At 30.7% G+C, this 17,361-nt stretch overlaps 2 protein-coding genes across 3 annotated transcripts; both read right to left on the minus strand.

Annotated features, from left to right (window-relative positions):
• Positions 1–4,738: 4,738 nt before the first annotated feature.
• On the minus strand, positions 4,739–10,565 carry LOC118645222. 2 transcript variants are annotated; one of them, XM_036285872.1, is made up of 10 exons: positions 9,260–10,565; positions 8,755–8,883; positions 8,311–8,589; positions 8,057–8,229; positions 7,710–7,776; positions 7,469–7,640; positions 7,080–7,324; positions 6,897–7,008; positions 6,646–6,779; positions 4,739–6,265 (listed from the first exon to the last, which is right to left on the minus strand). In XM_036285872.1, the coding sequence occupies exons 1-10, from the start codon at positions 9,269–9,271 to the stop codon at positions 5,933–5,935; spliced, it is 1,656 nt and encodes a 551-aa protein (XP_036141765.1). In that variant the 5' UTR covers positions 9,272–10,565; the 3' UTR covers positions 4,739–5,932. The 2 variants fall into 2 exon arrangements, with proteins under 2 accessions (XP_036141765.1, XP_036141764.1); XM_036285871.1 differs by having other exon boundaries at positions 8,755–8,888; positions 9,260–10,564.
• Positions 10,566–12,865: 2,300 nt separating this feature from the next.
• LOC118645276 lies at positions 12,866–16,527 on the minus strand. Its single transcript, XM_036286040.1, has 3 exons — positions 16,473–16,527; positions 14,205–14,444; positions 12,866–14,122 (listed from the first exon to the last, which is right to left on the minus strand). Exons 1-3 carry the CDS (start codon positions 16,525–16,527, stop codon positions 13,710–13,712), a joined length of 708 nt encoding a protein of 235 aa, XP_036141933.1. The 3' UTR covers positions 12,866–13,709.
• Positions 16,528–17,361: the final 834 nt, after the last annotated feature.

The raw sequence follows: 17,361 nt of genomic DNA on the forward strand, positions 1-17,361 counted from the left end.
CAATTATAGGAACATTGTCTGTAGTAGGGATAGAATGCGTAATTCTATTTGTTCCTTTTAATTTATCTCCCGGCAAATGGAATACATCATTATAATTTTCAATAATAGGTAATATAGAAGATTCTTCTTCCTTATTCAAATGATTTAATCGTAGGTTTTCTTTTAATATTTTTAATCTATCCGTTAAATTACTTGAGATCACCGAATTTATTATGTATGTAGAGCTGTCCTTCGGGCTCGTGTCGATTAACACTGGCTCCACATCAATTAAAGGTGTCTCGATATTTATTTCGTTTTCTGTCGTATTGACTAAATATGTATGTACGTTACCGTTGTTTACTTTCACAACGCTATCTAAAAGAAAGACGCCCTGTGTTATTTCCTGTCGATTTATCAGTCCGTTATCGATATTACTTTGCTTAGTTTTAATTACACACGGATACATGCTTCTAGCTGGCACAGTTATTAAATTACTATATTCCAACGAGTATACTTTATTATTCCGGATTGTAACTTTTTGTTTTTCGAAATCTATTTTCGCGTTTTCGAGGCGTAAGAAGGTTGAGCCTATTATGCCTTGTTCCTTTAGTGGAAAATTACTTGATACTACATGAAATTCGTGAGTGCCATTTTCTGAATTTAAATACGCGGTTCCAAGCGTTTGTTGTTTTTCTTCCGTAATGCCCTGTATTTCTACCTTTCTGTCTTGATATACTAAAGTATCACGGAGTAAAGCGTTTGCTTTTATGATATTTATATCAGCTCCCGTGTCTAACAAGAATCTGTCTGTTGGATTTCTAAGTTCGTTGAAGGGGATGGAAATGACATTTCGAGAACTTGTTCGGATTGTGTATGTTCGGACGCTGGTTCTATCAGGTGAATCGGATTTGCGCGACTGGATGATTGGCCTTGGCGTTGCGCGCTCTTCGCTTGGCCTTGATAGTTTAAATTAGGTTGGCTATTGTTTTGACGATAGTTGTTTGATGAATTATTTGAATTATAACGATAATTATAATTTTGTCCGTTATTTGCTTGATATCTATTAGCTTGAGTATTATCATTAAATTTATTTTTCGAACTATCGAAATTTTGCACAGAATCACGTCCATTATGATGATTATTGTATTGAAAATTTTGACCTGTGTTTTTATTTTGTGTATAAAAAGTCTTTTTTCTACATTCACTTTCGGAATGGCCTATTTTTTTGCAATAATTACAAGTTACATAGCCTGGTTTATTAAAATTATCCACTCTAAATCTCTCTGCATGATATTGTGTGTTTTTAATAAATCTTATAGTCCCTTCTATTGCGTCTTCTAAAGTGTTAAATTTTTGTGCTAGAAGATGTTGTCCGACGCTTCTATGTAACCCGCCTAAAAAGTGGTCTATTAATTTATTGGTTGCGAAAACTCTTAATCCCGCTCTTGCTGCCTGGTCAGGGTAATTAGATATTGCGATAATCATATCTGAATTTAATTTCCTAACTTTAGTGACGTATTTTTCAATAGATTCATCTCTGTTTTGTCTAAGATTATTTATTTCTAATTCCCAATGTTCAAACGTTAAGTAATTTCCAAATTCTTTTATTAATGCCTCACATAATTCTTCAAGATTTGTTATAGTATATACGGATCTAACTAACGCGGCATCGCCCGTTAATTTTGTTTGAAGGATCGCCCTAAAAAAAAATAATCTTTCTTCTGGCTCTACTAATTCTAGAACTCCTCTACAATCGGATGTAAATTGGTGAACCGGAATATTTTTACCATTAAAGATTGGCAAGAGATTTAAACTATGGCGAACAGAAAAATAACTATTACCTGTCGAAATCGAGGATCTTCGACTTTGTTGGTCCCTATCTAAGTGACTTTCGCCATGAAGATTTATTGGTGCCGACGCTTCGTTATTCATGGTTAATGTTAAAGATGTGTGATCGGATTCGAAATTGTCTACTAAACTACTTTCGCTCGAACTATCTGAATTATAGTGTACGCTAGGACTTCGGTAATTCATAAAGACTTACAGTAGTAGTACAATAAACATTGTTCGCATGGTGTTTTGATGTTGGTCCAGGATGTTGTCCGATGATTTGATGAGCCTTTTTACGTGCTAGCTGTCCACGGAGTCTCGTCGCCGTCGTCTCAAGAAGAAGATGCTGGATACCTCGTGCTTTTCCTCCCACTTTTCGGCTTTTGTGCTGCTCCGACGTTTTAGCTCCTCTGCCTTTTTCCTCGGATGCTGGGCCGTAGTCCGCCAGGAGGTTTTATCGGTGAGACCAAATTGTCGAATTATGCAGATTATAGCCAATTGTTAAGGATCGTCTTCTACCACAGTATTTGTGAGGTTTTCTCGACTTAATCCTTTGTGTTTTCGTGTGTCCTTACTTTGCGCCTTCCTCGAACTTTTATGCTTGCATAAGCAATAAAACAAAATGCTGATGGAGGCCTTTCTTCAGGACAACTGGTTAACCGCTGCCACCAATTGTTACGTGTGAGATGCACGTAATGTGAGAGATAGATCGCACTGGTATTTTAAAGTATTTTATTCTAACGTTTTACAGACTTTCGTCTAACTTCTAGTGGTTTAGTACAGAGACTGACTCTAATCATCGAGAGGGATCCTTATATTAAAGTCGGAATAAGTTAGCATCGTCCAATCATAGGAAGTGCTCGTAAGGCGGAAATAGCTATTGGTTGATTTCTTAAAAAGGAGAGAATTTGATAATTGATATCTATGTCATAAAGAATAGTTTAGGTGGGATGCAGGATGTTTACAGGACGAGGAAACAGACAAATATTAAGTTTAAAAAGACCGTAGATAGAAAAGGTTATCAATAAGTAAGGATCTGGTATGACACATCGGGATAGTTTTAAGACATAGTTTGTACAGAGTGATTAGATAGAAATATTTTAAAGAAGAGAATTTTTATCGTGTCTAGGCACGTAACAGTATATACTCATAACGTACTATGTCCGCGTTGCCTTATCCCATAGAATTTCGCTGGCAGTTTATGAGAATATACCGAATATATCTTAAGAATGTTATACGTATGTCTAAAGTATATCTTCAGTATATTCACAATATGTCTACAGTATGTTCACATTATATGGGCTCATGCATAATGAGAGGAATAAGGAACAAGGAATTAAACATACAGAATTAGCAAGAAGAAATAAGAAGAGGAATTAATCATTTCGCACATCAGGAAGCTATCGCAAAAAATGAAGCGTAATATCTGTTGAATACGCTGGGGTGCTTTGGGAAATTATGCTCAGATAATTGTAGGTTATAACCTAAATAATATATGTATATATACAATATATATATATTATTATAGTTTACGTTACTATATTATATCTTATGTACATACCAGAGTTATCTGGACGTAATTCCTGAGAAAACCACGTTGTCCGTGAGTTCGTGTTCGCACGTTCACACCCTACACTTCACCACGTGTCTGCATCACACGGCAGACGAAAATGCGTAACGTTACAGATCATAGATAGCGTTAACATGATTCACTTTCGATATTACGCGGATATTTTGGAAATATGTGATAGATGTACATGAGATATATCATAGGATATTTTACGGATGTTTTGAGTATATTAGATATAATCTCAGTATATTCAGTAGGAGTTGCGAAGTTCAGTCGCTATATTCTAAGTTTATCTTGAGGATATATCAAAATGACATTCTACTGAGACGTTATATGAATGTTTTACGTATATTCGGTATGATCACAGTACATTACGTATGAGAGTATAATATTCGTACGATATCTGGTGCTGTCTGGGTATATTCTCTTGTTCCGTATGTAACTGTATCTTCCAATCCCTTTTGACTCATGAAGCGATTACTTATTCTTAATTGTTCTTTCATACAGAGAGTATGTGTAATGTTAAGTCGTGAACATGTTGCATTGGCACTTTTTTTAAGTTCTTTATGCTTTGACTCAAATCGCATAACAGATAAATGACTAGGAGGCCCAGACATCTCAGTTACTAATTTATAATGAAGAAGTAAGTGAAACTTTGGTTTTAGTTCACCAAATAATTTAACATACAAAGAATTATGTTTCTTTATTATAGCATCCAAAGTTTGGATACATTCAATTTGAAAGGTTTTCGTAGTAACAAATACTACAATTTCTCTTAGAGTTAAGAATAATGTCCACACTTCATCATTAGATGATGGAATAAAAAAATCACAAACCAGCATGGGAAAGATTATTACTAATGTTAGCATTTCACTTGCTGACATTAGTATCTTTTTTTTGCGAAGATCTTCTTCAATAAAAAGAGGAAGCTTGTTTGAAAAGCCGTTAATATGATAATTAAAAGATTTTATTTTATTATTGAGATCGTTAACTAAAAAAATTTTAACTCTGAACACAAAATGATATAGAATGTTTACCATATCATATTTACAAACGCCCTCCAATAAATCGTGCATCATGTCTACTGCAAAATTAAGAAGAACATGAAAATATTTTAGTTCATTCCAAACTGATTCTTCCTTTACACCTGTCAATTTAGCTCCTTTACAAACATATTTATTATAATCATTCAAATTCCTGAGCAGGTTTGCATTAATTGAACATGCATGATAGGTATCTGTACGCTTCATTGTGCAAAATCTGCAGAAGTAATGAGCTCTAAAACTCTCAGAGAAACCAAGGGCACTGTTGAGACCTAAATTGTCTCCTAAAAAAAGTCCAATAGTAAAATAAATTTTCTTTTTTTGTTTATCAAATTCAACTGTTATTCCTTCCTCTTGAAGGAAGTTTAGTTCATTAACTAAAATTTTAAAGACATTGTAATTTCCATTATGAATGTTTGTTCTGTCACTAGCATGAAAGAGTAGAGTCAAAAAAATATTTTCTACACTAGATTTATATTGAGAAGGTAAGCACGGTAAACTGAAATACACAGCACCTAATTTCTGAATGCCTGCGTGAGAACCGAGTGGATTATTTACTTCGAAGTCATCAAAGTAAATAAATAGTGGAAAAACAGTTTTGTCTGAAAAATTTTGTAATTTTTTTTTCCAAAGCGCACCCTGAATAAAATTTGAAATAATACCATGTCTTGACTCTTGTTCAAGTTCACTCATGTAAGTGAGAACAGATTGAAGGACATTTGGTAATGAGAAAAACTTTCGGAGAATCTCTCGCATAGGAACATGTTTAGCTTTCACAGAAACTCTTTCTTGTATTACGCGTCCCAAATATAGGATATCATCTAATCTATCTCCAACAATATAATCATCTGCTTTAATAAAGTTTCCTGAAGCTTGCAAAATTTTTAATCGTTTGAATTCAGTGGACAAAGTTGAATTCCAAGGTTTAAGCATTGCTTGCAACATGAAAAGTATTTTATTAACATGTAGATCTTTATTTGTCTGAACCTCCTTGTCACTGCAAAGTTGCAATAAAACTGGTTTTATTGCGTTAACAATACGTTCAGTATAATTCTTAAGAATAAGAATCAAATATTGTACATGTGATCTAGCTAAAGTAGGATCTGCATAAAACTGACTAACAATGGAAAGAGCATAAAATAAAAATTGTTCTTCGATATTCTCTACTGAGGTACATAGATTATTTGTGTTATCTTCCACAGTATTATATTGACAATCATTTACTATATCATTTATTATATTTAAGTTAGAATTTGTTGGATATTGAATGGTTTTTCCCCCTTTTGATATAATTGTAGCACAACTAAAATTATGTTTTTTCACTAAATGCCTCCTAAATTCTCCCCAACCATTCATTATTCTATTACAAAATTCCTCTTTGCATGTATACACTAAGCCTCGACTAACATGACACAAATTTAGATGTAATTTTAAACTGTTAACAGTCGGAACAGATAAAGTACAATCAGGACACTTAGGCATTGTAAGCACTTCTTACTGTATGCAAAAATTAATTTAAAAATTTAGAAATTAAAACTTGTACAGAAGGAATATTGTTATCCCACTTCGTGTTAAACTTATAAATCACTTTCTGAATAAGTAGCCAAAAACATTCTGATTGAATGGGATATGATGTATGAAGTGCATGAAAAGCTTTGAATATAGAATCCACTGCGTCTTTGGGTGAGCTAACTCGAAAGCGTATTCCAGCAATATGTACATACGAGTCTGTAATGTGATGCAGATCGTCTCCAACAAGAATCACAAATGGTTGCACAGTTATTTTTTCTGTTGCAGCCTTGGCTTCAATAGCATTTACTTCACCTTCTATAGCATCAGTGGTCTGAACAAATAATAAAGAAAAAAAAAGTGAATTTTCGAAACATTAATATATTATTAATAATACATAAATACAATAATTAAGAAAACTATCTTTTTATTTCATTTTATTTAGTTACTGCTAAAAGCACAATTATTAATAGTTATAAAAAAATAAGATACAAAATTTCCTTAGAACATAAGAAACTTTTTTATACGTAGAAAAAAATTAAGTTCTTTTATTTATATTTTTGTTTTTTTATGCCGTGCAACAATAAACAAATTATTGCATTTAAAAAATTTAATGGATCAAATGACAGTGCTTTATAAAATTATTAACTTTTTTTAAAAGCAGATTGTAAAATTAAAAAAAATTACTAAAGAAAATTAATTTGATTTGCTGACCTTTACATGACAGATAAAACTGTGCAACATTTCTTGTCTGTTTGCTCTCCATTTTTTAGTTACACGAACACTGTTATAACCAATGGCATTAAATACAGAGCTCAAGAGCATAAATATCTCAGCATCACTAAGAGCTAAAATAAACAGAATGTTATCGTTAAAATAATTGACATTTTACTTATTCAGAAGATTGCATCATCTATTGTAGAAAAATCATTCATTCCAAAAAAGATAAAAAATTTTGAAATTACACTTGTTCTCTTCTACTCTAGCGATAGATCTTAAACGATGAGAGAAAAATTCCCACTCAGTAAAAAGTGATTTTGTTTTGCTCGGGTAGAGAGTATCAAAATCTAGCTCAAGCTGTAACAGAGTGGTAAATTATTATACAAACAGAAAGTAATAAAAAAGGAAATATTATAATAAATATTTACCAAAGCAAGACCTCCTGGTTGTTTAAGAAAAGGAAATTCCATAAAATAAGAAACAATGCTGTTTTTCAAAGGATTTTCTTTATTGCCTTTAATTTTTTGATGCTTTTCTTCATTTGAACTGTTTTGCAAACTATGCATGCGCAATTGATGTGTGGCTTTCCACTCAAGAGGAACTTTGTTACATAACTCTACTCTTTTCGCGAGCCACTTTAAAGAAGCTTGATTCGCATCATCTAAGAAAACTTCTAAAATATAACAACAATGAACATAAAATAGAATATGTATATATATATATATATACAATATATATGGTTTGTATTTAAGACAGTATTTAAGAATTAAAATTTTAAGCTAAGATTAAAACTTCTAATCGTTAAAAATGTAACTACCATCTAATGTAGAAATAGAATTACTGCTAGTTTTGCAGCTTTCTCGTAGCCCTCCTTTCAACAATTCTTTCATTAAATTTGTGTATTGATTATAAAGTTTTCCTTTTGGGGCAATTTTTTTAACATTCTTCTTACTAATTTTAATTGCCTTATATGGAATATAGTATACTTCCTAAAATCCGCAAACAAATTATAATTTCTACATATTGTGTAAATTTAGATGTGTAAAAATATAATGAACCTTTGTTTCGGCAGGAAAATATTCAACAATGTCTTCTGCTAATTGTAGAAAACGGGAAGTTGAAATCCTAATAGAGAAAAAACTTTAGATAATTAATAATATCAATAGTAACATTAATTTTTTAACCTAGTTTGGGAGGTGAAAGGTTTACAGCAAATATCTATTAATAGAAATAAAGAATTTCAAATCAAATTGAAGAATAAATTAATCTTCACTTATTCATTTTAGTAAAAATGTCTAATTTACAACGTTCATGCATAAAAAATTTTATTAGGAAAATACAAAATGTATTAGTATAAAAATGTTTAAATGGATAAAAAACTTATTTTTAACATTAATGTACTTACGTGTTAGAAGCATTGCCATTCAGCTCATCATTAATCAAAAAAAAGCACAATTTATTGCTAAAATTTCGAGAAAGTCCTATAAGTTTTTTTTCAGCAGTATTTGCTTTATAATTTTCTTTGATTTGTAAAGCAAAGATTTCTCGTCCAGGTATATTCAATACAGCCTCAACCGCCTATTTATTTGAAACACAAAATAAAAAAAAATAAATTTTTTTTATTTAAAAAAAGCAAAATCATCTAGCAATTTTTTTTACATTTTGTTTTTTGTTTTTCTTAGAAGGAGGCTCACTGGAACAAACAATTTTGTCACACAAATTATGTTCCTTGGATGTTTCCTCATTGACTATTGCATCTAATGTTATATTATTGTTATCTAAATTATAAGATATGTTTTCAATATAAATAGCTTTTATATCTATGACTTCGTTTTCTTCTAATGGCGGAATTTCTGAAATATTGGGCTCCAAAATCGAACAAGAATTATTTTCTTCTAGAACTAATTCTTTTACATGTTCAATGCTCGATGATAACTCCTGAATAGAAAGATTATGCACTTATAGCAAAAGTATATACTTAATATTTGTGTGCTTAATAATATTAAGATATAAAATGGGAAAAATTATTAAAAATAACAAATAATACATCGGCTACTAGACATTGTTTCAATATTGATTTCATATAATCAAACAATTACAAACCTGGAGTCCGTTTAACTTTTTTCTTAAGTTGTCTAATTTTTTAAAAAATTTTGCACGTTGTCCAACAGTGGGTATAATCGATTGAAGTAACGTGTCATTTATACAAAGAAACGCCTCAAAATCAATCTCCTGCTCTAAAAAAAGCCATAATTATATGAATTACAATAATAAAATTTTATTACTCTTAATAACCTTACTAGACTTCCCAGTGAAAAATAATTTAATAGATATTGAATGAACTTCTAATATTCGATATCGATTGCATCGAAAGGATACAGTTTCTTATTATTCATTTCACACTGGATTAGTTTATACTATTCATTATGAGCTAACATATTTTGCGTGATAGTCAATGTGTAGAACTAATATTTTTAAAAAAGTGAGTTACATTCTATTAAAAATAGAGGTTATTTACCACAATCTTTTGCAAAAATGACAGAAACATATACTACGATCTCGTGATCTTTGTGTATATACTTACTTTATATAATCTGCACATACCTACCTCGAAATACATCGATATATTGAACAAAATTCCATTCTTGTAAATATTTTTTAGTTTCACTATCCATTTTCTACAGCTTCGATTTATACGCGTACATGAAAAAACAAAGCGTCTCAGCGAGAGATAACTGACTGTCGCGTTACTGATACCACACGTCTAGAGAAAATTACCAAACTGCTTACTGACTAAATTTCTCGGTACAATCATTAGATGCGTCTAGACACTATGATCAAACTATTGGATGTGTAAACCACGTATCGCATATAAATTTACTACACTACTTATCATAAAACAAGTCTAGTTTCAGTCACCAAGCAATTTTTTTTAGTGTACCAAACTGCCTATAACTAAATGTCTCGGTATCGATTATTAGATGAGTTGAGACATTATAACCAAACTATTGGATGTGTAAACCATGTATCGCATATAAATTTACTACACTTATACTTGTCATAAAACAAGTCTAGTTTTATTCACCAAACTATTTCTCTCAGTGTAGCCAACGTTGACCAATGTATTGCTCATCCACTGTGCTACTAGGGATGCAAATGGAAAAATAGGACTACAGTGTACAGCTATAAAATCCTGTCAAAAAGTGACAGGAAAAATCCGATTTTATCAGAATAATTTGAATGGATAATTTTAAATGCACATGATCGGATTATTTGTTGAAAAAGTAACAAACAGGTATTTTTTTCGGATATTGCGATCAATATATTTCTGATAATATTTCCAATAAACTGCGAACGGAATTTTTATCCGTTCAATGTAATCTTTTACTTTTGCAATGGACGATCCGATCCTTTTTATCGGAAAAAGACTGGAAATTTTTCTCTGAGTGTACAATGCGGTTTGATAATGATTCAATAGTGGTTCGATAGCTCTATGATATGGTTCGATAGCGGTTCGACCATGGTTCGGCAGTTATATGAAGCAGTTTGATAACGGTTCTTTATCTGTACGATGCGGTTTGATAATAGTTCAATAGATATACAACGCGGTTCGATATCTATACAAAAAGAACAATATGATTAATATGTAAACTGCTTGTAGCGAAATAATATTCATAATGAGTACGACGTAGTCAAATTATTAAATGAAATATGCACTCAGAAAAAAAGTAACGAAGTACTTAAAAAGTAACGAAAGGATATTACCGATTCCTTTAATCGGAAAAAAACCGATGAAAAATAACCAATCGAAAAGTTCCGATTAGAAAATACCCGTTTGTTATTTATTAAACGGATAGTGCGATTTTGTAAATTATAGACATATTAATTATATGTTATAGAAAATCAACAAATATTTAAGTATGTCTTGTTCGGAGATTTTTTCTCTAAAAAGGTCCCCCCCTCCCTTCCACTAAGATAGGTGAAATGCCACTAGTCTTGAAATTGGAAAATAACTTAAAAAATGTATTACCCAGCAAACATGGTGACGTTGAAAAGTCGTACTGTTTACGTCATGAGTTACGTCATTAATGACCAAGAAAAAACGTCATTAAGACAAATAAATGACGTTGAAATGTCACATCCCAAAGACGTTATTTTACTTTGTCTTAAAAACGTCACTTTTATACCCAAAAAAGACGTCATTATTACGTTATATTGACGTATAATATACGTTGCAGGATAAAATACAGTACTTGCGTATAATACGCTGGTATGTACAGTAAATTGTATAAGTTGCTTTAGAACAAAATAGTTTGATATATTTATTATTTTTATTATTAATAGCAAGATAAACAATGTTTATACAAAATAATTATAAACTCTTACAAACATGACAGATACATATTTTGTTTTATTATATTAATATTTGTTACACATATTATATATATATCTCTCTTTATAACATATTATTCATATATTGTGTGTAAGAGTGGATACGATACATATTTATTTTGAAAAGGATAAACAAAACATTTTAATTCTACATCTGATAGTTTCCAACATTCCAAGTTGTCAGATAATTTGTTAATAACAAAAATTTTTAATATTTTAGAATCAAAAGGATAACTATAAAGAGATTCATATCTGAAAAACTTTTTGCCTATTATAAGGACTGAATCATCACTTTTTAAGATATTATGTATTTCTATAACGTGAGTGCCAATCATACAGTAACAGTTTGCTTTTGAGTAATTAAAAATAGTTAAAATAAAATCATTACAATACACTTTTTTAAACTGTTTGTAGGATAACGTTGTTGAAATTGTTGGACCCAGACAATGCTCTATTAAACATGTGAAACAATCAAATTTGAATAAAGAATTTGTTTCATTTTGTTCTGAAAACAAATTAATTTGTTCTAATTTGTTACAAACCTGGATTAATGGATCTTTTGTACTCTTAACGAGACGATGCAAATATCCTAAATAATTTTCAAAAGTAAAAACTGCAAAATTGTCAAGTTTTCCAAATCTCGCTACATCTTCAGGTAAATGAATTAAGCAATGGACGTTGTAAATAAGAAATTCTGCATTGTATATATGTTCACTATGTTGAACAAATGTTTTTAAAAGTACAGAAGCCATTTGATATCCTAATGTTTCTAAATGTCTATCAGAACATAAAATAACTATAGCCGAATGTAAGAGCATAAAGTGTTCGTAAATGGAAAGATCTATAATTTCTTTGAGAATAGCTGGACCTATGTATAGAAGGAAAGTTCTAAATTCCGTTGCTTTAAAACGAGCTAATTTGGATAAAGATCGTGGTTTTCGATTAATTTCGCTAGGGATGTAATTCCTTAAAGAAGTTATTTTGTCTGACAAACATTTAACTGAGTAAGATGATAATCGAACTTTGCAATTGCCATGAATCCAGGAATTTAATAACTTTCGAGTTACACCTAAACATACATTGTGCATGTAATCAATAGGAAATAAAGTAACAAGTCCGATATTTAATTTTAATAACGGAGAAATACCAGTGTGATGATCCTCGTCATCTTGGAAACAAAACGATTCGTCTGTTCGTAATGGCATATCAATATTTCGCAATATAACTCTGCCGTTGACGTATTCTCCTGGTTCAGTACATTTTTCACAACATGAATATCCTTGATGCAATTTAATACATTTTAAAAATGCACGAGCTGGCGCATCGCATACAAATGCATGTACTAAAATAGTGTAATGTCTTTCAAAAATTAGAAGACCATTCTTTAATAATGATAATAATTCGTTTACAAAATCATGTAAAAATTTTGACAATGGCCGAGGTTTTGATGTCCCGCAAAAGATTCCAATTGGAAATGGTTTCTCGGTTTTTGAATTCTGAATTAAAGCCAAAATTGGCCACAATTGTGTATTGCAACTTTTAAACAAGGGCAATCCATCAATATTAAACGTTAACTTTATGCTATTATAATCTAAAAGTTGCGAACCAAGCCTTATTATGGAATTCGCAATACCAAAATAAATAAATCGTCCTGTTTCTAATTCTTGAATATGGAAATGTGACGAAGATTTTAAAAGTGTCCTTGCATCAAGAAGCAATTTAGGATGGAAACAACGTAATGAATGAAGCAAAGATGTAAGAGAGCATTGTGGTATACTTGGATTTGATGTAGCCCAACTTCTTAAGCAATCTACGATAGAGCTTTTTGTCTCGTTATAAAATGTTAATTTTTTAGTTGTATTTGTTTCACTACAAATGTTTTCAGAAAGTATTTTAGTAGATTTAATATTTATCATAGAATTTTCATTTATAGTTTGATTGTTAGAAATTAATATTTCATTTAAAACTTCCAAATCAATATTGTTTTCAAAACAAGAATTGTCTTCATTCGATAATATGTTTACAGGTGAATTGGATAATTCGATATTATGACATCTTTCTTTGTTTAAAAAAGTAAATATTGAATGCCTTGAGTCTACAATATCTTTAGTAACTCTACGATAAAATTGACGTTTTCCTACAAACAGTTTCATTTTTCTTTTTCTTATAGCAGCCATATTATTGCAATTTGTATTTTATTACAAAAGAAAAAAAAATATGCGTAATAATAAAATAATAGTTAATAAAACTTAATACTAATTGTCTTTGGTAAAATTAGTGGCAGTTTTCTCTACAGTTACGAATAAATAGTTATTACTTTGTAATGTATAAAAAAACTTTTACTTACTCTTATTTGCTTTAATAGAAAAGCGTTGCGGAGCATGTTTTAGCCATATTTTTATGCTGTCTTCTACTTCGTGTTGTGTAGTATTGGGTAGAGCTTTTTGAACAGACGTTATCACTACATTATTAAGCTTCAAATTTGCAAAAGACTTTTTATTGTTTCGCTTTCCAAAGAAGCTGTAAGATGATGCTATTGTATCCGAAAGAAGACGACAAAGTATTTTGTTCGTTATCGATGTTATATCTCCACGGCTTCCATTGTTGACAAATAAGATCCCTAAAAAATTTCAAAAATAACAAAACAAATGTTTATTTAATATAAATTATTTTTTATTTTTTACACACAAATTTACCAGATTAAAAATATTTTCTTCTTTTTCAAGATATTCTTCCAACTTTATAATATCTTCTAATGTTGTCATTGGTAGAGTACAAGGCAATTGTAATTTTTCATTTGATTTAGATGTTGTTACAATAGAGTTGTTAGTCTCCTTTATAATTTGCAATATTTGATCATTTTGATTGTAGATATCTGCATTCTGTCGTTTTAGAAATGCAAGCGTCGCATAAATATCACGTAGAGTTCTGTTGTCTATTTGTGATTCCACATTTTCAGTATTCGTAGCAGACAGAAAATTTTTTTCTGTCAATGTATGTTTACGAGTTGGTTGTACAAGATGATTCGTTGTTACAAGTATATCATCTGTTTTTGCTGTACTCGCATTTAGTACTTTATCTAAAATCGTTAAATGTTGTGAAAATAATACATATATAGAAAATACTTGAACTAAAATAATACAAAATAATAGTACTATTACCTTCTATAATGGATGGACCTTCAACACAGATTGGAAAACTTTTATCTAGTCTAGGAGGAGCTTTCAGTTTAGATAATACTGGTATATTTTCTTCACCCGATGAGTCGCTGGTTATATACTTTAATGGCTTATTTCGCTGTCTTTTATTAGTAACATTTGAAATTGATTGTTCTGATTCTGACGCTACATCTGATAAATACTGACACAGTTTTAATTTCTTTTGAGCTTTTTTAAAATCATCTACAGACAAAGTACAAATTTATGTGTGTAAATTCATATTTATATTTAAAATATATTGATAAATTTATATGTATGAAATTAATTAATATATACATCATACAATAAATATATGCACCAAGAAAAAAGTAATTGATTCAACAAAATGTTACGTTGCGGAGCTGCCAACAAAAAATATATTCAATACAATAATATATGCTATTGCAATATCAACATCATAATTCAATCAAGTTATACTTGCATTAACAGCAAATATTATTATATTAAGAATATCTTGTTAAATCAATTACTTTTTACTTAGTGTAGAAATATATATTTAAAACAAATTAAAATTAATATTTGATTTTCCAATTTACTTTTAAAAGATTTATATGAAAAGTACAAGTTATTACAGTATAAATAAATAATAGCTGCCCAGATAGCACAGGACGTCCTCAGGATCATCCTTAATATGTCCCGGGATGTCCTGGGATCTTGTCAGGATATAATAGTTGTATTATTGTAAATATTTTATGTATAAATTTGACTTTTAAAGTAAGTTTAGAATGTTAAATTCTGTAATAGTATTAATATAAATTGAAATTTTACTCATGTTTTGAGGACATCCTTGGGATGTCCTGAGGATATATGTATTCTAGCTGAAAACGTTATTTTTAAAATATTGTATAAAGAGTTTCATTAGCTACAAAATGTCTGAAAATAAACTAAATATAATGACTGTATAAATACCAAACATTTTAGATAGCCCAGAATGTTCTAAGAATATGATATTCTGAAAGTCCTCAAGACATCCTAAAACAATCCTCAGGACATTCTAAAACAATTCTCAGGACATCCCAAGACAGTCCTTAGGACGTCCTAAGAGAGTCCTCAGGACATCCTACGAAAGTCCTCAGGACATCCTAAAATAGTATTCAGGGACATCCTGGACGTATAGTAATTTTTGAAAAAGACAGGTAAATTAATATAGCAAGTGAGAAATCTTTGAATATCGTACGTATTTCTAGAATGTATTGCAAAATCAAATGTGTAAAAATGTTGACTTCAAAGTCAGATTGAATGTCTACATTTATTGAAACAATATGGCATATTAGCAATACTAAAAAATTATAAAAGATGACATTAAATAATTTTTTTATTTTATTTTATACAAACAGCGCAAAAGTTTTTTAAATAAGTTATTCCACATGCTATTTCGCGCGCATATGTAAAAATGATTTTAAAAAACTTTAAAACTTTATATTTATTTATAAAAATATAAGTTAACTATATATGTTTTATCCTTCTGACAACATCTACTGTAATGATCTATAACAAATATGTATGCATAAACAAGAAATACTCATGGATCATCACGAAGCGTTAGGAAGCGTATGGTCTTCGAAGTCAAGCATCGTCGGCGATGGTTGATACTTGGATGGGTGACCGTTTTCTCGGGTACAGAGATTAAACATGCTTTAACAGGTACAACTGTCGCTGAAACATGTATAGTCTCTTCTTCCTCTTACAAAATTATCGTACAGATAATTTAAACTTTTAATTTTTTGTTAAAGTTTTTTTTCAATTCTCAAAAACTGTTAAAAATACTTAGAAATATTTAAAAAATTTTCTAAATTAATTGGAATTTTTTATTTTTTAAATTTTTTTGAGAAACGTTTCAATTCTTATAAAAAATCGATACATTTATCAAAAATCCTAAAAAAAAAATTTTTTTAATCTGACAAAAAGTGGTCATTGTTTGCTATTCCTGAGGATGTCCTGAGGAAATCCTATGGTATCCTCAGAACATCCGATGGACTGTCCTCAGGATGTCCGATGGACTGTCCTCAGGATGTCCTGAGGACTAAAAAGTGGCGCTCGTTTGCTATTCCTCAGGATGTCCTGAAGACGTCCCGGGATAAAATCAGGACGTCCTCAGGATATCCACAAAGTCCGTCCTGGACGTCCTGAGGACGTTCTAAGGACGTCCGTGTGCTATCTGGGTGGTATCATGCATTGTTACGTTAAATTAGGTTAAGTTACTTTACTTACCAGTCTCAAAATAACTTTTTGTTATTTGACATAATGACCATTCATCAGTTGGCATCGCTCCTTGTTTCAACAATTTTTCATACCTGCTTGTGATTTTACAGGTGGCCAATAAACTTCTTTTTTTTCAGGAGTAAACCAGCGAACGCTTACAATCCCTACTTCGGTCTTATCATTTGCCAAATCTTTGCTTGCAAACTCTACGCCGATAAAGCCCAGATAGCACAAGGACATCCATTGTATGTCCAATGGATATCCGCTTCTGGACATTTGGACGTCCATTAAGAGTCCAAATAAGGTCCGTCGGATATTCGATGGACGTCCATAGGATATACGTTTGGCACAACTTTGTACGTTCATAGAAAGTCCTTTAATGGACGTCCATGGGATATACGTTTGTCACAATTTCGGACATTCATAGAAAGTCCGAAATAAACCAAATTTTGAACCTATTATGATTTGATTATTTCTTTTGGGCCTTTTTCAATTAAAGGGCTTGCAGCAATAGTGGGTTAATCCACATTTTGTAAAAATTATCGACATAAAGCATGGACTGTGCATTTCCTGTAACAAGCTCTTGAAAAGTGTCCCGCAGAAAGACAAAGAGGAGACATGGTCCGGATCAATTTCTTTTTTTGTCTAGCGCCCATTATGCTACTGGTTAGACAGAGACAGCGCTTGACCCAGACCAATTGCTATGTCCCTCTTTTGGTCGGAAAAAGAAACGGGGAAAAAAAAACAAAAAAAGAAAAAGAAAGAAAAAGAAACGATAATAAAAAAGAAAAAGAAACGAAAAAAAAACAAAACGATAAAAAACGAAAAAGAAACAATAATGTATTATAACAAACATTTTAAAAAATACCAATAATTGAGTGTTAATAATAAATAAAAA

The sequence above is a fragment of the Monomorium pharaonis genome, chromosome 4 (genome assembly GCF_013373865.1).
Source record: "Monomorium pharaonis isolate MP-MQ-018 chromosome 4, ASM1337386v2, whole genome shotgun sequence".
NCBI lineage: Eukaryota > Metazoa > Arthropoda > Insecta > Hymenoptera > Formicidae > Monomorium > Monomorium pharaonis.